We start from the raw sequence: 24,854 nt of genomic DNA, 5'->3' as shown, positions 1-24,854 counted from the left end.
CCTTGTAGGCTCCTACTTTTTACTTTTGTCTCTAGATAGTTTTCTTGTACGGTACGAAATGGCCAGGTTTGACTGTGATGAATGAAAGGGTCTCATAAAGGACAATTGCCAGCTAAACTGGATCATCATTTCTTTAAACTAACTGGGTTATTGTACAAGGTCCCTCTGTGAACTTTCTATAGAAGTCATTTCATTCTGCTTAGCGCCCAATTGAAAAGCCTAAGTGGAAGCTGAACATTTACCATGACATCAAAATGAACAGTAGGCTTCCACGAGTATTACTGTAAATCTCGGGCTTAAAATGTATACAATAGCATGTATAAAATGTTTCAAGTCATATCAACCCATCAAAGATGTTGATTTAATTGTTCAAGATCTGGAATTGTTGGCTACAGCTGTTAGATTCTGGATTAGAGGTGTGAAATATTGACTGGCTGCTGATCTTAGTTGCTGTTGAGGTCATGAAGTCCTCTCCGATCAGTTTGGTTGAATTCTGATGATCATTCTACCAGGGACTTTAAACTTCATCACCATCAGAATGAATGCCCCTTACATGCTTGCATACAGTCTCCCAAATTATTTGGTAAAATCTGACTTCACCTGAACCGTAGCTTTAAGATCCACTATGGCGCTGAGGTCCAGTAAATATCAATGGTGGCATCACGCTTCATTTACTGTACTGTGCTTCTGTCAGTTTGCCAGTCCCCTCAACAGCTATGCATTTACATGCAAATTTGTTGATGCATAGATGTGTGTTTGTGGGCGTGTTTTTCTGTAATCTGCATATTTTCTATATGGGACTGAATGTCACCGTTTAGTTCCTTAATTAATGAATATTAAAATATATTTACAGCATTTATGTGCCAAATGCAGTTCCTGTTAAGTCAGATTCATTCCAAAGTCATCATCTTTGTACTGTAGGAAACCTTCCATGAAAATGGTAAAAGAAAATGTTTCACTGATAGTCCCTTGTAACTGGTGCCATGGAAATATTCAAACTTGAAATAAACATTCAAAAAAGTGTTTAAGATATCTTGTGGTTTATAGATCATTAAACGAGTGATGTACAGATCATTAGCTGACTAACACCTTTCTATAGCCCTGTTTACACAGTTTTGAACGGATCTCAAATAGACGCTTTGCAATTTAAACATGATTTTGACAAAAATTATGCTATTAATTATTTTCTTCGGAACACAAATTCAGATATTTTAGATCAAATCTGTGAGCTCTCTCATCCTCCATAGACAGCAACAGTTCAGAGACATTCAAAGTCCAGAAAGGAAAACCAAATCAAAACATTAGACATGACTTCATGACTGTCATTATACGAAACTCCAAGAACACTTCTGCACAACAACAATATATAGTAAATACAACTTCGTTCACCTAGATCTTATCTCCTGCATCAGACAAGGGTGCCATATTGCCATCCAAGTCAACAGTGCGACACACAAGCATTGTAATGCCTATAGTAAACACATACCCAAATCTAATTAGAATTTTTTGGAGAAAAAAAAACTACAGATATTATGTTGAGTTTTTCACTAATTTTGTAGCATTTCTTTAACTGTTTTGCTGTGGAAAATATTAGTAAATTTATACATCTTAATTTATTCTAAATTTTATGACCTCGAGAACCATTTATCTCTGTAATTGATGTAAATGAAACACTAAGAGAAACTAGAGTTTACCCCTTCTAGAGTTTACGCCTGCATTGTTTGAAAATAAACACCAAGTCACCACATTGTTTGATGGCTTTTTGAATGAATGAACCATTTTCATGATCAAATGAACTGATAGGATTGGACAAAGTTATTTTAATTAATCCTGGGTTGAGATTACACTATATACAACTATATTTTTCTCAGTTACTGTGTCAGCTTATGCGGTATTTATTTCTACTCAATTTCCAGAAACAAACAACAGCTACTTAAGCAGTGTGTTTTATACTAGTAATCCTGCCACCCAAAAAATGAAACCTGACAGTGACATCTTACTGAAAAAGAATTTGCCAACATCATAGTCTCTTTTTCATACATCCATGTTTGAAAGGCGTGTATGGAAGAGCTTCTGTGCTTTGAGTAATGAAAGTCATAACCGAGTCTGGCATAGAGGACCTTAAATAAATAAAATGAAATGAAAGTAATTTTTATGTTAGTGCATCTGTGTCCCAGATGTGGTGTTTGTTATTTCATCTGCTGTGACACACTGTGTAAGAGAACTATTAATTCTTGCATCCCAACACCCATCTAAACAACATAAATAGATTGTGCCAAAATATGATTTTGAATGACCAAATAACCACTCGTTAGAACAGAGGTATGCAGAAGAGCATCTCTGAACGCACAACACGTCCAACCTTGAGGCGGATGGGCTACACCAGCAGAAGACCACACCGGGTGCCACTCCTGTCAGCTAAGAACAGGAAACTGAGGCTACAATGAGCACAGGCTCACCAAAATTGAACAACAAAAGATTGGAAACGTTGCCTGGTCTGATGAATCTCGATTTCTGCTGCAACATTCGGATAAGTCAGAATTTGGTGTCAACAACATGAAAGCATAGATAAAGCCTGCCTTGTGTCAACAGTTCAGGCTGCTGGTGGTGGTGTAATGGTGTGGGGGGATAATTTATTGGCACACTTTGGGCCCATTAGTACCAATTTAGCATCATGTCAACACCACAGCAAAACGGAGTATTGTTACTGACCATGTCCATCCCTTTATGACCAGTGTACCCATCTTCTAATGGCTATTTCCAGCAGAATAAAGTGCCATGACAAATAGTGAATCATCTCAGACTGGTTTCTTGAACATGACAATGAGTTTACTGTACGCAAATGGCCTCTAGAGTCACCAGATCTCAACCCAATAGAGCACCTTTGGTATGTGGTGGAATGGGAGATTCGCATCATGAATGTGCAGCCGACAAATCTGCAGCAACTGCTTGATGCTATCATGGCATTTCTGAGGAATGCTTCCAGTACCTTGTTGAATCTATGCCAGGAAGGATTAGGTCAGTTCTGAAGGCAAAAGTGGGTCCAATCCAGTACTTGTAAGGTGTACCTAATAAAGTGGCCGGTGAGTGTTTAATGTCATTTTATATTGTCATACATTTTAAATACTTAGAAGTAGTTTTTTTGACTGAATTAAACAGAACCCTTTTATTACATATTATATGTATTTTATTAAAATACCACTGTTTATTTGGCATTTCCCCCTAAACTATTATCAAAAAGATACTTCAAATTATACTCCCTTTCACATTTATAGCAGTCTGTAGTGATGGGGCGATTTTTGTTTTCATGTTAAAAAAGTTGCAATATAAGCACTGGCTTTCATATTTTAAAATGAATCATTTGCATAAAATGTTTGTAACAATATAAAAATAAAATTAAACAAAAGTCCACAAAACTAAACATTTATTAAAATACACATATATAAAATGCATTCAAATGACAATTATGAACAAAGGGAATGTACTTGATGTTTCCAGTTGAAACATGTTGTTGTCTAGATGTGTGAGAAGGATGGTTTGAGGAACGGACGAGCAGCAGCCTGTGGTGTGGGTAACGACATGAAGCCCGGCCTTTTTGCTGCTGGGACTGAAGGAGCAGATCTGGAGCCTCGGCCTGCTCCTCGACTGCCACCCCTGAATCCACTTCCTCTTCCTCCTCCTCGTGATGAAGACCAGTTACTGCTGTATCCACTACAATAAGACAAGAGAGGGGAAGTTACTCTCATGTCAAAGGCAATAGGAAAAGCTACACATAAAAGAGACATGCGGACCCTTTAGCGGAGGAGTTTTGGCTACTGGAGCCTTTTCTTCTTTTGGGTTTTCTGGAGTAAGAGCCTTGCTTTCTCTTGGCTCCTCGTCCAGAGTTGCTTCTGAAATATGTCGATGTGACATCCCCTCCTCCATCATCATCCTCATCATTGCCGTCTTCATCATTTTGATGGCCTCTGGTTGTGTCGATCCAGCCTGAACTCTCAGCCTGTGCTTCAGCTGCAGAGAGAGAAAGGACATCATGTCTCTTCAGATGCTTCATTCAGCTGCTTTATATAGAATACACAATCTGCCTTACAATGCCAGTTTATGAGCAGAGCTTGCCAAATCAAAAGTAAAAGGCATATCTACAATATTTGAATTAAAACATTATAAAATCACTAGAACATTGTTATATATTTTGCTAACTTAAGTATCTCGATTATTCCAAATGTTTCAAAGAATGTTCAATCCAGAGAAATAAGCAATTTAACTAGTCACAAGGACACTGTTAACGCTAATGACATTGTGCTAATTATGTCATACAACATCAATTTCTGTTTTGGTTTGATGGGAAACACCTAAGTCACTTTAATATGTTGTGCGTTTCATTAGACTGCAAAGAGCAGCATTAGAACAGAAATCTAAATCATTTTGACTCTGCTTCATACTACTATGATAATAATTCTAGAATACTTTAGCTTATCCATGAAAATGATTTCTGCAGGTGTGCATTTAAGTGAAGAAAACACAAGATGCCAATGTGTTGACCAAATGTTATTGTCTGTCTAGAGAGAGATAAAAGTTTTAAAAATACAACGTTTAACTGAAGACTAGAAAATAATTCTCTTTAAAAAAATTGTTTTTAAAATCCCTTCCATTGAAAATATCTTCTTAAATCACGACACACTGGCTGATCAAAAGAAAGTGTATAAATAAATCGACTATCAATGAACTATCAATGAAATATCTATCAATGGTCTCAGAAAAAATAAACTGGAGTTAAAGCTTAATTTAAAACACACTGACATATTTAGGAGTTTTCAGTGATTGTAAACTTGTGAGTTAGTTGACAAATTTTTGCTTTATAGTACACATATCCAAATTTATAATGTTAAAAAATAGTAAAAAGAATAATATCACTATAATAATTTAAACTCATACTATTGACCTTATTCTTTGTGTATGCGGCTATTTGAATCTTTTTGGCTTGGGACTTCCGGTCTCATTAACTTCCATTCATTTTCAGACTCTAAAAACAGCTCATTATGCTGCTTGATGTTGCAAACTGATATTTTCTTATTTTATTTTTCTGCTTTATCTGTATAGTCATGCAAACACTTGCTTGTAGAGCAAGTAGTTTGACCAGTTTCTGTTGTTTATTATTTTTAGTCATTTCTCCCATAGGCGACTGAATCAGAAGCTCTCAAACAATCACAAAAGCGAACGCACTTCCGCATTGAAGAATAAGGTCAATAACAAGCCGAACAATAGTAAAAATAATAATTTTTACAATCCATCACTTATCATTAGATCTTTTCAAATGACCATTAATTAGAAATAGCAATACAATTTTAAAAATATAGAGAGGGCATTTACTATAAACATTTATTCTAAACATCAAACCTAATCACATTTATTTAATGCAACGCTAGGGAGCAAGCTGGTGGATTCAGCATCAAACTAAAGTTTGTTTGTATGTGCTTGACAAGAATTGAAGCTATTTCAGATGGTAGAAAGGTAACAATTACATATAACAATTATATTCTGGAATATACACAATATACACTGGAAAATGCATTATAAAAGAATAAAATTTATATAAATATCGGCCAGTAAAATCAGAGCATCTATAGTACAGGGTGGTTGAAAAAGAGTACCACAACTTTGAAAATCGAGAACTCTGCAGAGAAAAAAAAAAAGTAGAGCTAAGCTCTTTATATCGTTGAGTTAAGGAAACTCTGAAGTTTCATATTGAGGAACTAAAAGAAGGCATAAATATCCAAACTATTACGCCTGAGATGCTACAGAGAGTGTCGAAGGAGTTTGAGTACCGGGTTGATGTCACTCGAGTGTTTAGAGGGGGTCATATTGGAAAAAAAATCTTTGTAAAGTACTCTTCGTATTGATTCATTACCCAAGATTCCATCACGTTTCTTTGATTAAATACAGATTTTCAAAGTTGTGGTATTCTTTTTGAATCACCCTGTATATTATTAATAAATAATCACATTAATAAATTTTCAATTGTAATGAGTGGACGCACCATTAAAATTTGTCCCTCATTTTGGCTAATTAAAAAAAAAACTATTAGTGTATTTACAGTAATGCTATTAATCTAACTATATAATCACTCCCTAAATAATCCAACCAAAGATAAGAGATTCATATTTTTGCATTTCTACATTTGCCTCAAATTTAGCTAGATCTATTTAGGATATTAGCCTCTAAAAAAGTTTCATAAAGTAACGAGATTATTTAGTTGGTTTATGCTGAGAACTTCATTCATGTGAAGATGAGCAGTGTGTGTTGTCAGAGCCTCACCAGGTAGCTGCCACTCAGAGTATTTCTGCAGCAGTTCAATAAACTCGGCTCCATATTTCTCCAGTTTGTCTTCAGTCACACCGTCAATCTGCAGTAGAACCTCCGGATCAGCAGAGAGAGTCTCTGCACACAAACACAGCACAATTCATTTAACACAGAAGCGATTTAATTGCTTCAGCTTAATGAGGTGTTTTATCCAGGGTAACACATTATGTGAAACTGCCTGAAACTTTTGTTAAATCAGCACATTTCAGATACAAAATGACAACATAATGATGTAAATGTGTATATTTAAAAATAAATACACACTATGACACTAATTAAAAGAAGTCAAAGATGAAAATCGGATTTTAAGCATCAAAACAATAAGTGTCATACAGCTTATATTATAAGAAAATAAATCAATAAAATAACACTCAGTGGAAAAAACTATATCTATCTAACATATTTAGCATGATGATTTACAGAAAACACACACTAAAACACTAATTCATTGTCATTTTAAATCTGTATAGTTTGTCAGCAATAAGTTTTCAAATAAAATAATGTGGTAAACATTTAACAATACAGAATAAGTGTTTCATTTTTTAAACACATTTTTATGCTTTTAATGTAAATAATACCTTGTTTGGTACATTTAAAGGGATAATTTAAACAAAAATGAAAAATGTGATCATTTAACCACCGCTCAATTGTTCCAAACCTATTTAACTTTCTTTCTTCTGCTAAACATAAAATATGATATTTTTGAAAAATCTGGAACCATGTAAACATGGTATTTGTTTCTCCTACCATGAAAATCAGTTGTTACTAAACTAAGGTTTGGAAAAACTTTAGTGAAAGAAGACTTAACATTTTCATTTTTGGGAGGACTATCACTTTAATTTGATTTACCAAAAAGTAACCATTAGGGATGAACCAATACAGATACCAAGTACAGATTCCGCTACTTCTTAGATTTGGTTTCAATGAAAGTGTAATTACATTGAAAGGTTTTATTTTTTGCCTGTAGCAAGGATGAACACAAAAATCTTTATCAGGAAGCTATTCCCAGCCAAAATTATACACCCTATCTGAACATACAGCTCAACTCATTGTTCAAGCTCTTGTTCTCTCCAAACTGGACTATTGCAACTCTCTACTAGCCGGGCTACCAGCTAGTTCTATCAAACCTCTTCAGCTGCTTCAGAACGCAGCAGCACGAGTGGTCTTTGATGAACCCAAAAGAGCACATGTCACTCCGCTACTCACCCGTTTGCACTGGCTGCCAGTTGCTGCCCGCATCAAATTCAAAGCTCTGATGTTTGTCTACAAAGTGACCTCTAGCTTGGCTCCTTCATATCTGCTCTCACTTCTGCAGATATATGTGCCCTCCAGAAACTTGCGTTCTGTGAATGAACGTCGCCTCGTTGTTTCATCCCAAAGAGGGAAGAAATCACTTTCCCGAACTCTCACATTCAATCTGCCCAGTTGGTGGAATGAGCTCCCTAACTACATCAGAACAGCAGAGTCACTTGCTGTCTTCAAGAAACGACTAAAAACGCAACTGTTTAGTCTCCACTTTCCTTCCTAATCTGCAACTGCCTCTCTGGCTATACCACTAACTGTACTCTCTCTCTCTCTCATAAAAAAAAATAAATAAAATAAAATAAAAAATAATAATTTTTACTAATGCTTTGCTTCTTAGACTTTACACACCTGAAACTTGTCTATAGCACTTGTTCACTGCTGCTCTTATAGTTGTGTGAATTGCTTCCTTGTCCTCATTTGTAAGTCGCTTTGGATAAAAGCGTCTGCTAAATGACTAAATGTAAATGTAATACACACATTGTTGATAACCCTGGAAATCCAAAGAAATTATTGATTACTGATTAAGCTTGGAGGATATGATTTTTTTATAGGATAAGTTATCCTTGTGCTGACACGCATCCACAACTTCCCACGTTACATAATCAAGTGTGTGCAGTGTACGCTACCTTATGGAGTCACTCTCTTGACATTGCATATTGGGGACGCATAAAACCCTATTATGCGCAGTTCTTCGTTATCTTCACGAGTCCTACTGTTAATCCGCGGGTCAGGTAATCAAAAGGTTTTGTCATTAACAGTAAAAACTTTAATACAGGCTTCACTGAATCTATTAATATTTCACTTTAATTATATTTATACAATTTTTTTATTTAACAAACCCGTGTGTTTTGGCTCTGAAGCATATATAGCATATATATTTGTTTTGAACCACTGTTATTCGTTGTTCTTGTTTATTTTGTAGATAACTGATCAACAAAACATACATTCAAATTAAGATAAAATTATACCAAACGAAATTCATTTCAAAAAGATAATTTTTCCAAAAACAATATATGAAGTGCATATTTGTTCAAGCCCATCATCTGTGCATGTGGATGGCTGCATGGACAATAAGGATTTAATAATGCACCATTGTAAATCGTTGCATCACAAATCTCTGTCACATAGGCCTATTTGCTATATTATTAATACAAGTCATTATTTTTACAATTATGTCTTGAGCATCTGATTTTTACTCAGAGCTGATGAGCCTTTATTTTCTCCATCTCCCTCATGGCTAAATATTAAAAAAAGAAATATGTTTGACAATAACAGATCCTTTCAATGTTATAATGAATGCCCTTAAATAATGTAGCCTAGTTGACAGCAAGCATCAAGTGTTTATTGAGATTGTGTAGTCTGTCATGTATAGGCTATCTGATCTGTACAGAAGCTGTACAGACACACACGTGCAGTGACCGCAGTGATGCTCAGGTCTGACAAGGCACTTTGATATAACTTGTAGTTTACTATATAGTAGTTTCGATTTTTTACATATAATGTTCCATTACTCAATTCTTTCATTTTTTAAATTTGTAGTTTATTCATAAAATTGTTTTGCGACCCGATACCCAATACTGGTATTGGTGCAAATTAGATGCCTAGTAACCATCTAATTTTTGACCCAAATAAAAAAAATAATAATCAAGTATATTCTGTATGTATACATTTCCTATCATTATAAACAAATAGAAAAATTGGCCTACCAGCAATCTTTTTGAGTGTAGCGGTGGAGAAGATGTTGTAGTAATGAATGGCGAAGACTTTGCCCAACTTCTTGCATAGATCATTGAGTTCACCCAGACACTTTTTCACCATCTCCTCTCTCTTAGAGACGTTCTCACACACAGACGCTTTGTGCTTTCTGATGCTGGATGCACTCTCGGTCTCATGAAATTCAACCTGCAATGGGTTAAGGAGATTCATTAAGATTTTGCAGTGTCTCAAAAGAGAATAATGTACAGTAGTGCTATAGTAACAGTCTCACCTGCATGCAACCATTCAGTACACTCATAGCTTTAGGGCCTGCAGAGATATAGGCCACAGCCTGGCCACTGTTAGTGATGTACAGATCCTCCATCAGAACATTATCTAGCACCAGCTTCTTAAAGAGCCTCTCAGCGTTGTGTTTGGAATAACCTGCTCCAACTCCGAACATCCCGGACTGGATCCGAGCGCTTTTGGAGCCTGCCGTAGAGAGATATTCTTACTTTCCTGACAGGCATTAAATTGCAAGCGTTGCATGAAGCTAAGGATATTCACAGTTATATCTTTTATGACAGTAGAATCCCGTGAGACTTTTTACCCAGAAATATTTCAACCAGCATGTTGAGGGTGAGTCTGTTCTGCTGGGCGGATTTGCCGTATCGGTTTCCAACCTTCTCACAGTTCTCCTGCACAAACCTCGCAATCTTCTTCACGTCATCGGTCACATTTCTGGATTTATATTTCTGAGGGCAAGTATTAAGAGGCATGAATTTTTCATTTGTATCTAAAGCTGGAATAGAATGGTACAATTCAAAATAACATGTTCAACAGTCAACTAATGTGTTTGTTTTAACCAAAAGCTGTGCACACTTACAGAGTTTAAACTGTTTTATCTCATGCATTAAAATGCATGTATTTGTGTGACTAGAAGGATTAAATAGTGTTCAGTTATATGCATTGCCATTGCACAAACTAATGTTTTCAAGAATAGAGATGATTTGATAATTGCCTTACGTTTGGTCTGGCACAGTTGTCACAGATGACCTCAGGATGCTCTTTACAGAAGCTCGTGTTAAACGTGTGCTCCCCAAAGTAAGCCAGCAGCTGGATCCTTCTGCATTCAGCCACATTCTCACAGAAGTGCACCATGCTGTGCAGGTTATTGATGTGGGTGGCTTTGGATTGCTGGTTGCCATCTTTATCCACTGCAATTATATTAACAGTTATGTAGGCCAGGCTCACACAGACAGGTTAACTATGACTGTATAATAATGTCTGGGATTTTAGTATCCCACATGCACTTTTGCTCTTGATTCCACAGAGAAGTTTAAAGTTAGGGCTGGGCGATATGGCAAAAATGTAATCTCAATAATTATTTTCCATATTGAACAATAACGATATATATTTCGATATAAGTTGTTAATGCTTCCAGATTTAAAAGAAATTTATTAAATAAATGTGTAAATGTGTACATTACAAGCACATTATTGACCAATTGATGAGTTCTAAAGAGACAGTTGGTTACCTCCTGACACTTTAGTTTATTTGTTATTTACAGCTTGATTTGTAATTCTCAATATGCTGAACAAATACATTTTGTTTGGATTATTAACTTAAGAACTGAAGTTTACTGAAATTATGTGTTTATTTAGTTTTCAAAAAAGAAAAAAGGCTACAGGTTTTTTTTTTTTTTTCCGACCATCTTGTCACAAATTAATACATTTTAACTACACAATGCTTCCTCAAACATAAAAAGTGCATATTAGGAGCTTTCAAAGGATTTACACTTTGTTGTAATCTGGTTATGTAGGGCTGCACAATATATAATTTCAGCATCAATATCCCAATGTGCAATCTGGAACAACCACATCTCAGGATCTGCTAGGGGGAGGTGGGATTATATTAAAACAGCCACCACAGTTCAGAGTGTGATTAGTGATTAGATATTTACAAAAGAGAGAAAATTTTTCATTTAGATGTATTTTTTAAAACCTGACTAAGATTTCAAGTGAATTTAAATCAAGAGTTCATAAAGTTTAAAGCTTTAACAACGATTTTAGGTATTTAATTATTTTTACAATGAAGACTTTGTGTTATTTTACATAAGATTATTGCATTTTTGTACCTCAATATATTCCACAGTAAACTATTTGAAATTTAATTTGCATGTTGTTCATTAGAATTCATTTATGCTTGTAATTGGGATTTTACATCTGCATAAAATACAATAAACCAATCAATCTAAAATGATTAATTCCTTTCAAATAGAGTTATAAGACATCCTGTGGAATTATATTCATATGTCAATAAATATTGCAGATAAACAAAATACTACAATGTCAGTTTTTGTCCAACATTGAGCAGCCCTAATACAATGTTATACATGCAATGGCAAGTGGGACCACTGGTGGTTAAGATATTGACTTTTACTGTTTGTAGATTGTAAATGTAAAAGGCCTGGTTTTCAAACCAAAGCTTCAAACGATAGAAGTACAGATAGATAAATGCACTCATGTCCCTCTATCTCTCTCTCAAAAAAAGTAACCCTAAACTATCTGAAATGAGTAGTCAATTTTAGCTTTAGTTCCTGCACAAACCAATGTAGGTTAGTAACAAACTTGTATAATGCCAGCCTGGTATTGTCCTTAAATGGATGTAAAACTTAAAATAACTAAAATACATTCAATATCAAATTAGTTCAGTTTAAAATGCCATTTTCCTGAACAAAAGCAACATTTAAGAATTGTAGTATGTTACAAATCTACTCATGTTGATTTGAATTCCATAAGAGATCCCTTAAGGTTAACAATCAATGTTAAATACATTACAGTAAACAATAAGTAAACAAAAATCAAGTACATACTAGCAATGAGTCTTTTAATGCGGATAACGTCACTGTAGGAATAGAAGAGGACGCAATGGGAAATCTCTCCGTCTCGCCCTGCTCTGCCTGACTCCTGGTAATAACCCTCTACTGATTTGGGCAGACTTGCATGGATCACATAACGCACATCAGGCTTATCGATTCCCATGCCAAATGCTATGGTGGCGCACATAACCTAAAAATCAAATACAAATACATAGTGTTGTGAGTGGGAGCATAAAAAAGCTGGAGTGTGTTCTATAGAATTTTTTTTAAATGGAAAGCCTTACCTGGCAGCCGTCTTGGTTGATCCATTTGTTCTGGACATATTCCCTGTCACTGTCACTCAGGCCAGCATGATACGCCAGTGCTGCGATCCTTGCCCTCTGTAGACTCTCAGCCAGATTGTCGCAGTCATTACGAGACAAGCAGTACACAATCCCCGAGTCACCTACACACACAGTCAACATGATTTATAGGGTCTCCATGCTGTGGTGAGAAAGTATCCTCGGCTAAATTGATATCATCTGGACAGCACTCACGTGGGTAATATTTCTTGATCCACTGAATGCATTCCTCATCAACCTTCTTGGGCTTCTTTGGCAAAACTGAGTATTTTAGATTATTCCTGTTAAAGCTCATAGTAAATCTGAAAAAAACATACAAAAAACTTATGAAACTATATAACTTTATTTACTGTCACTTTCAGACACAATGTATATTTAATGAGATATACACATATACACACACACATATATATATATAAAGGTGAGGGGAAAAAAAAAAAATCAAGAGAATACTTGAGAATTTGCAGTTTGTTAATGTACTGAATTTACTAGGCATATGCTTGAGGTAAATGTTAATTGTTTTATTGTATGATGATCTGATGAAGAAGAAAAATAGTAATTGACAAAATACATTGGTTAAATGTTTTCATATGATTTGATTGAAAATATTTTACAAATGTTAAAATAATGTGTTGTCTAAAAAATTGATATAAACGCGAACACATGACATATTTGTTTTAAATTGGGCTTATGCATTAGAATTCTTTTATTTTAACACTGGGTGTTTGTTTTACAAGTCTGTTTTTATTTTGGAATTTTGTGTTAATATTTTTGTATTTCTTGTTCAAATTTTATAATATTTTGGAATTCAGTTTATATTTGAAAATTCTAAGTTTAGGATCTAAACAAATGAATGAATTATTCAATTACTTATTTTATAATTATAATTTTATAAGTCATGAAACTTGACTTGATTCTTTACATTGGATGAATAAGTGTTTTTGAAAAAATCTCTTCTGTTTATCTGGATATAAAAATATATAAATAAAATATTGCCAGAGCTTTATTTTTACAGAAAATGAAAATGTTTCAGGGTTATTACATCAGATATTGCTTAAATCTACTGAAGTTATAACATTGTTTTGTCTGAAAACATGATATCTGTTGTTATTTTCAAAAATAATCAAGTCATTTAATCCTCTAAAATGATTTTCTTTACTATAAATTTAGAAGAAATGTCATCAGTAGTTGCAGAACCAAACAAAAACGACAGTTTACACTAGAACATAACTTTAAATTGCAAATCCTGAAAAACTGAATTTGCAAGTTGTCTCTTATTTTTTTCTAGAACCTTATATATCATACTAAGCCTAAACTCCTTAATGGCTCTATACATAGTTTCCTCCTGCCAGGACAATCAAATCAACTTACAAGTTACAATTATAATTCAGTCTAAATGTTACTTCACGTTTCAGAAAGAGAATTGGGTTCAAATTATTCACGTCTCAATATTACAAACAATGTAAAAATGAGAATATCATGTGCTACTATAAATAAATGCTTTCACTTTCAAATGCAATATATCAGGAACTAAATGGAGACAGACTTACACCTGAGGACGTGTCATTGCCAGCTGGTTAAGAATGTCTTTCTGAACTCTTGGAGTGGCTGTGGCCGTCAGTGCCATTATGGGAACATTGGGAAACATCCGCCTGAGCTCGTGCAAGCGCTTGTAGTCTGGTCTGAAGTCATGACCCCACTGAGGAAGGAAAAAGTATGCATTTTACAAACTTTCTACAGATTAAGCTAGTACTGTTGGGCCCATGACAGTTCTGATTTTTCATAAGCAAATTGTCTGATACAAATTTTAGATTTCTCTCTTTCATTTTTAAAATTTATTATTATTATATATTTTAAATGTAATAATTTAAGTGTTGTACAAAACAGAAAATGCTAAATAAAAATGCTAATTCACTCTCTGTCTGGACGTTAAACTTAAATGGAAGAAAAGAAGCATCTATGTGGTTAGTGCTGTAAAAAAAAGCAGCTGTGCTGGAATTTAATGTGCATTTTAAAGAGGTTATCTAAAAAAACTACTATGTTAACATTTCTGAAGACAATGGTCCCAGCTTACAGATACTTCAACAAAAAAAACGCCACCTGGAATTCAATATTCATCCAGTAGTTCTAGCATCGGAAACAGTGAGCTTCTGCCAGTGAGTTTTTCCAATACAACTATTCTAGTCTTTGCTAATCAGGCCACATGAATTGAACAGTTCTCATTACACTATACAATGTATAATTTATAATGTATACCTGACTGACGCAGTGGGCCTCATCAATGACCAAGCGATCCAGCAGACCTCTTTCATACAGATTCTGAAGTGCACTGATCATCCGTCCACTTGCACAAACCTGAAAACAAAGATGCTGCTCATCAACACCGAGAAGAACGTGCACACATACCTGAAACACTTGGCTGGCTTCAGACTCACCTTCTCAGGAGTGGCATAAAGCAGTTTGATGGCAGGATCCTTCCTGGAGAGCTGCATGTAGATCCGGGCAGCCTCACTATCTTTTTTGTCCCCAGACAAACTAGTTGCACAGATCTGAAACACAAAACTGACTAGTAAGCAACTGTTTCAATCAAGAAGAGAAAATGACTGTGCATAAAGAAATAGGAGGACTTACATCTAACGTGGTGAGTTTTTGGACCTGGTCAACTATTAAAGAGCGTAGAGGAGATATGACTACAGTCACCCCAGCAGAGACACAAGCAGGAAGCTGATAACAGAGACTTTTACCACCACCTGGAAATTGATAATTTTGATTTTTACTTTGTAAAATGTTAGAAATACTCATAAGCTTTATATGTTTGCTTATATAACTACTATTTTTATTTATAGCACATTTTTGCATCTCATTTTAATACGTTATGAACGGCAGCTACGCTAATTATTTACTTTATTGCCTATTTCCACCTGGGGATACTCATCCCGAGGCCCCCTGAGATTATCCTGCGCCATTGATGCGATCCAAGACCTGTGAAGAAATAATGCCAAGGTATCCATAATCCTGGACCAGGCCGTATCCTGAGCTGATGCTGTGGTGGTCATGGAGGAGGGGAGTGCATGAGACAGTGACAGATGAGTCCCCGCACTGATTCTCTGGGCCAGCCTGACCACCCCCCGGTGACCTACTCACACCTGTAGTTCTCCACGATGGATGTCCAGCATTCTCCAGCCTCCGGTGCGTAGCTCTGCACAGGAAGTTTGGCCAGATGAAAAATGGTCTTGCTAAACAGAGCCTGGTTTCTCTCGACGTTTTTTTTTCTTCAGTTCATCAGATGGTGAAGTTTTTTTTTCCCTCGCCACTGTCCCCACAGGCTTGGGATTTGTGGAGCTGCACATCGATGGTTTTGCTCTTCAGTGTTTGAACATTTTTAGCAGTGAAATCTAAACCACACTGAACTGAACTTTAACTCTGAAATCTGGCTTTACTAGAACTTCTTTGTTAAGCTGCTTTGACACAATCTACATTGTAAAAAGCGCTATATAAATAAACATGAGTTGAACTTAACTGAAAATGTCATAATCAGAAAACACGCATATTGCTGACAAATAAAAACATTAAAAATAAAGGAACGGAATTTGAGATGGTTGTGTACAATGTTCTACATATCTTCTGCCCTCTGACTGACTGATTTATGATTTTGAATAAAATATTTAATGTTTATATTTAAAAATATTTTCACTTATAGTGAAATAATAGATCAGTGTGTGTATATTTTATTATTCTGAGTTTATAAACATAAAACAAAGACAACCCACAATAAACTAGGATTTCAAATCTACCTTATTTATGCTGCTATAATACTTTTAACTAACCTGTAGGCATCAATACAAATGTGTCTTCTCCTAATAGTGAGGCATTAATAGCCTCCAGCTGATTAAAGCGGAATTGATGCAGTCCAAACTTCTTATGGAACATCTTCATCATCTCTGGGCTATGAGGAAAGTTGAAGCCTCTGAAGCGGTCATGAGCTGGGTTTCTGTACAAAGGTTCTACAAATCAAGGCAAATACATGTTTTAGAACAATGAACATCAAGTTCTTTTATGTGATCTTTTAGTAACTAAATTACAAGAGATATTACATTACACAGAGTTACCTGGGTTGGTAGTTTTGGTAGATTTTGGTGCTGGTGGTGTGAATGTCTTCCTCTCAAAAAATTTTGATGATCCTCCCTCCCGTATGGATGGTGTTTTTACACCAGAGTTGTCTCTTGATTCCAAGACACTTGGAGGTTCTTCATAATAATCTGGAATATCATTCTCATCAAAATCGTCAATATCGAAGTCATCAAGTAAAAAGTCATCAACTGGCTCTGCTTCAGTTCGTGAACAGCTGGAACCTGCCATGCTGATCTCAACACTACTGTCAGCATTTCTGTTGCCTGAATCCACTCTCTTGGGGGAATAAAACAGGTCAGTCTGATTGCTTGACTCATTGAAGGACAATCTTGAGTAGCATTTATCAGTCTTTGACTGAGGTTTGCTTAAAGTTTGGCTTGACCCGTTTAAAGTATCCCTCCCAGCTGATATTTTTGTGGAGCTGTTAGGATTCCAGGTGCCACCAGGTGTTTCGCTTCCATTGATAATGCAGTCAGAATCCTCAAAAACACTCTCATCACCTACAGACATGACAGAGGCAATGGACTTGCGAAAAGAAAAGCCAGTTTTGACACCTTCTCCCCTTCCTGATGTTACTGGGGTCAGTGATGTCAGATTAGAGGGTGTAACTCCAAACGGAGGTCTGTTTAATAAACCAGAGGTTGCTGCTGAGTCTGACTGAGACGCTCTAGATGATCCACCATTAGCAAGAATCCTTTTCCTGTGGTAAAGACAGAGACATGTGAATGTTATACAAGGCGTTTGTGGAGATTTAGTATAATTTTTTTTAAAGTAGCACATTTTGCCATTCTATTTAGATATATGACAGCAAAACATGTAATATTTTTAAATAATCAGTTCATCTTTATGTCGTCTCATACCTGTAAGGCCTACATTCATATTCAGTTCACCTATAAATGAAAATTCTGTCATCTTTTACTTGTTCCAAACTAGTTTTGGTGAACACAAAATAAGATAATTGGAAGAAAGTTGGAGACCAATAAACACAGACATCCATAGTAGGAAAAACAAATCCTAAGGGAGTCAATGGTAACTGGTTTTTAAGGGTGAACTATCACTATATCCCTCTGGGGTCTGAGGGTGTTTTGGGGCCTGGAGAAGTTCTGACATGCCTTGACATTTGTGCTTTTTTTTACAGTTGCTTTTAAACATACAAGTGGCTAAAGTCTAATAACACTGTACACAGCACAAACTGAGCTACTGTACAATATGTTAGCAACACCCCTCAAAAATACATGGTTTAGCTTCTGTTTTTTGTTTGGTCATAAATATTTATATTTAGATATTTGAATTATATTCATACAACTACATTTCTCATCATATAAAGTGACTGTGTCTCACTTAAAAACCCAATTAAAATACCTGATTCAATTGGATTGATTTTAATCTGTTCTCTCTATTTAACAATTTTAGAAGGAAGATTACAAAGAAATTCTTAAGGGTTTGAAACAAAGTGGACTAGAAAATTATGACCCATTTAATAAAATACTAAAAAAAAAGCTTTTTTTTCAAAATAGTTTGTAGTTTCATTTTTTTTATTATTATATATACTCAGAAAATGACCTCTTTAATTGTTTTACCTGTGTGCTCTCTGTAGTAAAAGCTCAGTCCCACAGGTCAGCGCTATGAGCTCATGCTCAGGAATAGTGTCCACTAGACAACAGATAGATTCCATAACACTAAAGAGGGCGTCATCAGCTCCTAAATCACAACACATGTATTTTAGATACAGCATTTCACACAATAGTTTGTGGAATGCTAAAAAGTATAATAATAATTCAAATTTATTAATGAACGATACCTTTTAATCCTTTGGCAGATTGATCCAAGGGGGCTGACAGGCTTGAAGCAGACTGAGGCGATTCTTTTTTGTTAGCAGGAGTAACAGGCTCAGATGAACTACAAAATAAAAGAGCTGTTAATGAAACTTAAAGCAACAAAAAAAAAGAAGAATTTTTCAATTAAATTACAGTAGGTCACCTTTTCTCCTTATCTGAGACAAAGAGACTGATCTCCTCGGGAATAGGGGAGGGGGGAATGAAATCCTCAAAACTTTCATAATGGTTGTTTTCCTCACAGTCATCAATGTCTATGACATTCGTCTCAGCCCATTTATCTTTTTCAGCAGCTGTAATTTAAAAAAAAACTGATTATTAATATCCTTGAGACATGCTGGAACGTTCCACAATCTGAAAGGGTGTTATGGCTATTTTATTCTGTTGTCTTCATCTATGTTAAGCTGCTCTGACACAATCTACATTGTAAAGGCACTACAGAAATAAAGATGACTTGACTTGTAGGCCACACACAACCATTTCTTTAAAAAATAAAGAACAAAATTACAAATGACCCAATTTAACTGCACTAACCTGCCACACTTTTGAAATTCTCCTGGTTTGTATCTGGTGAAATGCAGTGAATTATTTCCTCATCTTCCGTGTCACTGAGTAACGCCTTGTGCTGGACTGATTTCTTAGGTCTTTTAGACTTTTTAATGGGTGAGTCCTCTGGCTCTCTCTCTGTAGTCTCTGTGCTGACTCCATTAGCAGCTGACAGGACGTCCTTCGGGGCAGTTATGGTTTCTGTAGCCTGTGACTCCTCATTTACTCTAGTCTCCTCGCACTTAGATGAGCAGCTAGTGGGAGTGTTCTGGTCTGATAAACTTGGCTTTTTCGTAGATGTCCCTGCAACTGGGGATGCTATTCTGCTCTTGACTGGGGTTTCAAAATCATCCAAGTCATCCCATTCATTGAATGAGAGTTGAGAAACTTCATGCTTTAACTCCACAGTTTGATCATTAGTTGTATCCTTAGGCAAGGCTGCAGATTTGGGTAAAGCCTTAATGGTAGATTGGACAAGAGGGGTTTTGTTCAAAGCGAATGGGTTTGCCAGTGGATTAAATGTATTTGTCTTCGGTTTGCTGGGCGCTGTGAAGAAGTTGACTTTCGGTGCCACTCTCTCCAGCTTTTGCGAAAACGTCACAGGATTTTTGGTTACTTCAAAGTTGCGAGGAATATTGACACTCCTGTTTGCTAAGACACTTGCACCAGTTACCTTTTGAGGAACTTCCACTTTGGAGACGCCTGATGAAGACTTCTTTTTGAAGCAAAACCCCCTAAACAGACAATTTTCAAAAGTTACTCATTTGTAGTGGGCGACACAGTGGGTAGAACGAACGGGTAGAGCCCCGGCTGGGTCACTTGGCATTTCTGTGTCGAGTTTGCATGTTCTCTCTGTGTTCACGTGGGTTTCCTCCGGGTGCTCCGGTTTCCCGCACAGTCCAAAATATGCTCTATAGGTGAATTGGGTAAGCTAAATTGGCCATAGTGTATGTGTGTGAATGTGAGTGTGTATAGATGTTTCCCAGTGTTGGGTTGCAGCTGGAAGCACATCCGCTGCGTAAAACATATGCTAGATAAGTTAGCGGTTCATTCCGCTGTGGCGACTATTGATTAATAAAGGGACAAAGCCAAAAAAAATGAATGAATGAATAAATGAGACTCATTTGTTATACATTTGATCTGTTAAGTTAAAGTCATATCAATGCTTGTGTTTTCCTCATACATACAGATACTTATATTTCATAATTCTAAAAGATTTTTTTTTCTTTACAAATCTATTTTACAATATGTGCAAAAAAAATAAATAAATAAAAATGGACTTCAATGGCAAAAAATATGTTTTCACTGAAACCCATGTATTCTTGGTTAGCAGCCCTTTTCAGCCTAATTTTGATAAAGATTTCTGTAAAAACATTAATTTTTATCTGTCAGGTTTGGCCTTTGGAGAAAAAAAAAATACCTTTTTACTGTTTTTATTTTTATTAATTTGTTTGTTTCTGAACATAACAGGCTGACTAAATTAAAACTTTGTCACTATAAACTTGCAGATGTACTGGCATTCATTCATTCATTTATTTATTCATTCTCCATTCATTCAGTCCCTTTATTCACAGTGGAATGAACCACCAACTTATCCAGTATTTGTTTTACATAGCGGATGCCCTTCCAGCTGCAACCCAGTACTGGGAAACATCCACACTCACTTATTTACATGCACACTACAGCCAATTTAGTTTATTCAATTCCAGGCATGGGCTGGTATAAGATTCTGACAGTGATAATCTTGCATAAAAATATCACTGTTTCACAGTATTGAGATTACTGCTCTAAAATATATTCTTATTAAATGTCTGGCAAAAAACTACAACTTTTTCCCTCCATTGAACACAATATATTTTATTTTGAGAAACATTTAAAATAATTTGGAGCAATAAACATGTCAGGCTAAATAATGAAAATGATATAATCATTAGTTTCAAATAGTTGAATAATTTTCAAATAGAAAATTTTGGTGGTTTTAAAACCTTGACTTTTCGAAACTGCGATATACCTTGAAAACGGTTAACATCACATGCCTATTCAATTCACCTGTACCGCATGTCTTTGGACTGTGGGGCGAAACCCACACGAACACAGGGAGAACATCCAAACTCCACAGCTGGGACTCAAACCAGCAACCTTCTTGCTGTGAGGTGACAGCACCAACCATTGAGCTACCATGTCGCCATGTTCTGGCCTGACTTAGAAATCAAAATTTGATTTGCACGAGAAATTTGCATTTACCATTTATTTGGTAATACTTAACTTTACTGTGTCCTTGTTAAGCATTCTTCACATTCATATAGTACAAAAGATAGCAATAAATTGTACATAAATAGAGATGTAATTATTTAAACCAAAGTGATGTAACTAAACCTAATCACACAGCAAATGCATGCAGTTCAGTATCAATACTCAAAACACATACTGTATATGTATAGTTATGCTGCAAGTTAACAAAGGCATTGTAAAATGTTGTGTTCACTTTCACTTTTCTGTCGATGCACAATAATCTAAGAAACTACATAAACACGTGTATTACTGATTAATGCACAAAGGTTAATAAAAAATAAAGCATTTACAATTATTCTCTTGCATAGATAGACAGAGAAAGAAGGACACATGGAAAGAACCTATATGAGGATATATGCGCATGTATCAAACCTATATGATAATATATAAGGTGCAAATATGTGCATATACAGGCCATATATAGGTCTCATGTATTGCTTCTTTATATCCACAGATAAGCCCTATATGTGCATAGAAGATATGTCTTCTATATAGCTCGTATCTCACTTTGGTAATACATGATGCCTAGCTCATATTTTCTATAATTAATGCAATAACTAAGAACTAAAAAGATGCAAAAAAAACGTATGTGCGAACACTAGAAATCGGTATCACGTGTAATTGGCATATTATGGAATTTAACTATGTCAAATAAGTGTGTGACATAAGCTATGATGTCCACACGCTTTCCTGAAACATCTACAAGGTCAAGTCTTCATTGTATGAAGATAGTGAAAAAGAAGGAAATGTATAACAAAATGATTTGTAGTTTTTTTTTCTGTTCAGTTTTTTTGTCTTATTTTTTAACTATATATTTTTTTCTTGTACTATTTAATTGTTCTTAAGTAAATAAAAAATGTACATTTCTACATTGGCCTTTTATTTATGTTATCTAGTAGCTATGGATTTTAATAATTTTACTAATATAAAGGTAAACATATGTGTGAACATATATGTGATTGTGAATATATGCACATATTTACAGATGACGTCAGAATTATTAGCCCCCCTGAATTATAAGCCTCTGTTCATTTTTCCGTCAATTTCTTGTATAACAGAGAGATTTTTTTTTTAAATATTTCTAAACAGAACAGTTTTAATAACTCATTTCTAATTCTAATAACTGTTTTATTTTATCTTTGCAATGATGACATTAAATCACATTTTACTAGATATTTTTCAAGACACTGGTATTCAGCTTAAAGTGACATTTAAAGGCTTAACTAGGTTCATTAGGTTAACTAGGCAGGTTAGGGCAATTAGGCAAGTTATTGTGTAATGATGGTTTGTTCTGTAGACTATCGAAAAAAATATAGCTTAAAGTGACTAATAATATTGGCCCTAAAATGGTTTTTAAAAAATTTAAAACTGCTTTTATTCTAGCCGAAATAAAACAAAAGGAGGCTAATAATTCAGGCTTCAACTGTGTTTGTGTGTGTGTGGTGTATGTAATTGTATGTGTGTGTGTGTGGTGTATGTATAAATATATATAAAGTATATAAGAATGTATGTATGTATGTATGTATGTATATATATGTGTGTGTGTGTGTGTGTGTGTGTGTGTGTATATACATACATACATTTAGTATGTATGTATGTATGTGTGTATATATATATATATATATATATATATATATATATATATATATATATATATATATATATATATATATATATATATATATATACACATACATACATACATACATACATATATAAATAACGGTACATGTATGCACGTATGTACACATGTGTACATATAATATAGGGAAACCGCCAATTTTTTATATCTCACATATAATAAAAACCTATATTAAAACACATGTTTATATAGGTACTTTCCGTGTGGGAAACGTTACAAAAATAACAAGTCATTAGTGAGATAGAGGTAAAGTTTGTTTTATATTTGCTCATTTAGCGGTCTCTAACGTTATTTTGTTTACCACGTTACTTTGAATAATCGTCCTGAATTAGCATTCAAGTCTGACTTCAAAACAACATTAACATTATCTAACTGACTGTGTACAATGTTGTACTTTGATAGTCATTGGCTGCTAATATGATTTCCATATTTAGAATTTGCAAAGAAATTTCTGAAATTATATTATTAAGGAGAATGTTTGAATATAAAACCAACTTTACCTCTATATTAGTGAGTCGTTAAAGTCGACATAGACAGCTAGGCAAATACAGAGAGATATACAGACAGATATTGCAGACTCTGATTTCGGACTGTTTTAAGCTATACTTATACCTATCTCAGTATATTTAGTAATGTTCTTACCCAGGCTTCGGTTTGAGCAGTGACAGCTTGTTCTGGGCAGCATTGTTGTGTCGCTCCAGATGCTCCTTCAGGTTGTTTTGAGGAAGACTCGACATCTTTTGTACATTTATATCACATGTAAATCCTCAAAGTCCGTTTGTTTGCCATTCAACCAACCACACAAACAAATACACACACATAAAGGCGGACATGCTCCATTAAAATACATCCATAATTATTTGACTATTTAGAACACAAACTGTTACTCCGTAAGGTTTAGCCCTCTTTTTGCCGTGGTGCAAACATTAAATCCACAAAATACAGAAATAGCCGCCAACAAAAGGGATAATTTGATATTCCGACACAGCACACGACGCCACCAAAACACCGCTGAAAGCTTGTGCTTACCGCGTATTTGCAACTCGGGCTCTCATTGGTCGTCTGCCAGTAACATCACTTCCGCCTCCAGGCTTGTTCGTGACACCCAGTATAAAATTGTTTTGTAGTCTTTGTTTATGAGATAGTCGTTTTTATTATATTTTTTTTATTTGGTTTCAAAGTTGGTTATGTAAGCACATGAACATCTGCTTCCTCTCTGGTGCTTGTTGTGTTCGCCCAAATATTAGACATGTATACAGGTTGCCACACACTGGTTTTCTGGGGAATTGCATATGATTTCATATTCTTCCAGGCTTGTTCTGACCCTATCTGTTTAATTACTTGAGAACCAAGTAACATAAAAAAGTAACACGCCAAATTTATACAAATTAACCAAGGCAGAGTGACAATGCTTCAAACTATATATATACATTTTCACAGTATTTATTATTTTTTTCCCCTGGAAAACGTTTGGAAAAATTTTTTTTTATTATTTAAAACAATTTTTAAGGTCAATATTATTAGCCCACCTTATTTTTATTTCTATTAGCTAGAGATGAAACCACTGTTATACAAAGACTTACCTAATTAACCTTTTCTATTTAACCGAATAACATAGTTAAGTCTTTAAAATGCACTTTAAGCTGAATAGTATTTGCTAAATAGAAAAAAGATTATGTATTTTATTTATGGCAAAAACAAAACTATTAAGTTTCAAAACTTCTATCCATTAAACAGCACTAATAATAGGACTATTATTTTTGCTTTCAACTCTTTATATCATCATTTTAATGCTTAAGCTTTTCTCCGGTTAAACACCAATATGCTGG

General features: G+C 35.0%; 1 protein-coding gene across 4 annotated transcripts; it reads right to left on the bottom strand.

Moving 5' to 3' along the window:
- Positions 1–1,581: 1,581 nt before the first annotated feature.
- Positions 1,582–24,229, bottom strand: blm (BLM RecQ like helicase). 4 transcript variants are annotated; one of them, XM_056478739.1, is made up of 22 exons: positions 24,055–24,229; positions 23,668–23,791; positions 19,080–19,825; positions 18,691–18,838; positions 18,512–18,609; positions 18,291–18,411; positions 16,689–17,410; positions 16,407–16,583; positions 15,211–15,329; positions 15,015–15,128; positions 14,836–14,934; positions 14,130–14,278; positions 12,775–12,881; positions 12,523–12,683; positions 12,233–12,428; positions 10,384–10,574; positions 9,968–10,112; positions 9,650–9,849; positions 9,369–9,564; positions 6,313–6,435; positions 3,792–4,008; positions 1,582–3,711 (listed from the first exon to the last, which is right to left on the bottom strand). In XM_056478739.1, the coding sequence occupies exons 2-22, from the start codon at positions 23,760–23,762 to the stop codon at positions 3,516–3,518; spliced, it is 4,320 nt and encodes a 1,439-aa protein (XP_056334714.1). In that variant the 5' UTR covers positions 23,763–23,791; positions 24,055–24,229; the 3' UTR covers positions 1,582–3,515. The 4 variants fall into 4 exon arrangements, with proteins under 4 accessions (XP_056334714.1, XP_056334715.1, XP_056334716.1 ...); XM_056478740.1 differs by having other exon boundaries at positions 23,668–23,762; XM_056478741.1 differs by lacking the exon at positions 24,055–24,229 and having other exon boundaries at positions 19,080–19,674; positions 19,765–19,825; positions 23,668–24,047.
- Positions 24,230–24,854: the final 625 nt, after the last annotated feature.

This window comes from Danio aesculapii, chromosome 18 (assembly GCF_903798145.1).
Source record: "Danio aesculapii chromosome 18, fDanAes4.1, whole genome shotgun sequence".
NCBI lineage: Eukaryota > Metazoa > Chordata > Actinopteri > Cypriniformes > Danionidae > Danio > Danio aesculapii.
The sequence above is the reverse complement of the archived record's forward strand: the minus strand, read 5'-3'. Positions and strand labels throughout refer to the sequence as shown.